This window comes from Geospiza fortis, unplaced genomic scaffold, assembly GCF_000277835.1.
Source record: "Geospiza fortis unplaced genomic scaffold, GeoFor_1.0 scaffold78, whole genome shotgun sequence".
NCBI lineage: Eukaryota > Metazoa > Chordata > Aves > Passeriformes > Thraupidae > Geospiza > Geospiza fortis.
The window spans coordinates 3103024-3103527 of NW_005054339.1; the positions used below are offsets into that span (position 1 = coordinate 3103024).

Sequence of the window (504 nt, forward strand, 5' to 3'; positions counted from 1 at the left end):
CCAGCCACAGCATGAGGGCCACGCCTGTCCACAGGGAGCAGGGTGCCCCGTGATACCAGGGCAGCGGGTGGCATCTCTCTGGGGATGGGGGCATGGCAGGGGAGAGGGCGGGTGGCTTGGGCACAGGTGCTGTCACAGGTCCGACCGCCCCGCTGGATTCCAGCCCCCACGGACGCTGTTCATCAGGCTCTTGATGCTATCTGGGGGAGGCCAGGGAAGTGCCCAGCCTTGGTCCCCACGGCAGGCAGTGCCCTGCGCCCCTGGCAGTGCCTGCTGCTGGTGGCTCTTGGGGTGCAGAAGAGCTCCACGTGACAGCCAGCTCCGGGTGAGGTAGGGCAGTGTTACTGTCCCCATTTTACAGATGGGGAAACTGAGGCGCAGAGCAGGGAAGGTGCCTGCTGGAGTGGCTGGAGGGCACAGGACCTGCCCCGGGCTCACTGCCCCATCCCGGACACAGGTCAAGGAGTCTCCCTGCCTGCCATGGCTCCGTCCCCCTCCCCATCA

At 66.7% G+C, this 504-nt stretch overlaps 1 protein-coding gene across 1 annotated transcript in view; it reads right to left on the reverse strand.

The window, feature by feature from the left end:
* Nucleotides 1-132: 132 nt before the first annotated feature.
* SLC38A3 (solute carrier family 38 member 3) overlaps nucleotides 133-504 on the reverse strand; it is a 5771-nt gene continuing 5399 nt past the window's right edge. Inside the window, exon 16 of the mRNA XM_031058239.1 lies at nucleotides 133-200. Within this exon, the coding sequence (XP_030914099.1) occupies nucleotides 133-200 (68 nt within the window). The remainder of the gene's footprint in view (nucleotides 201-504) is intronic.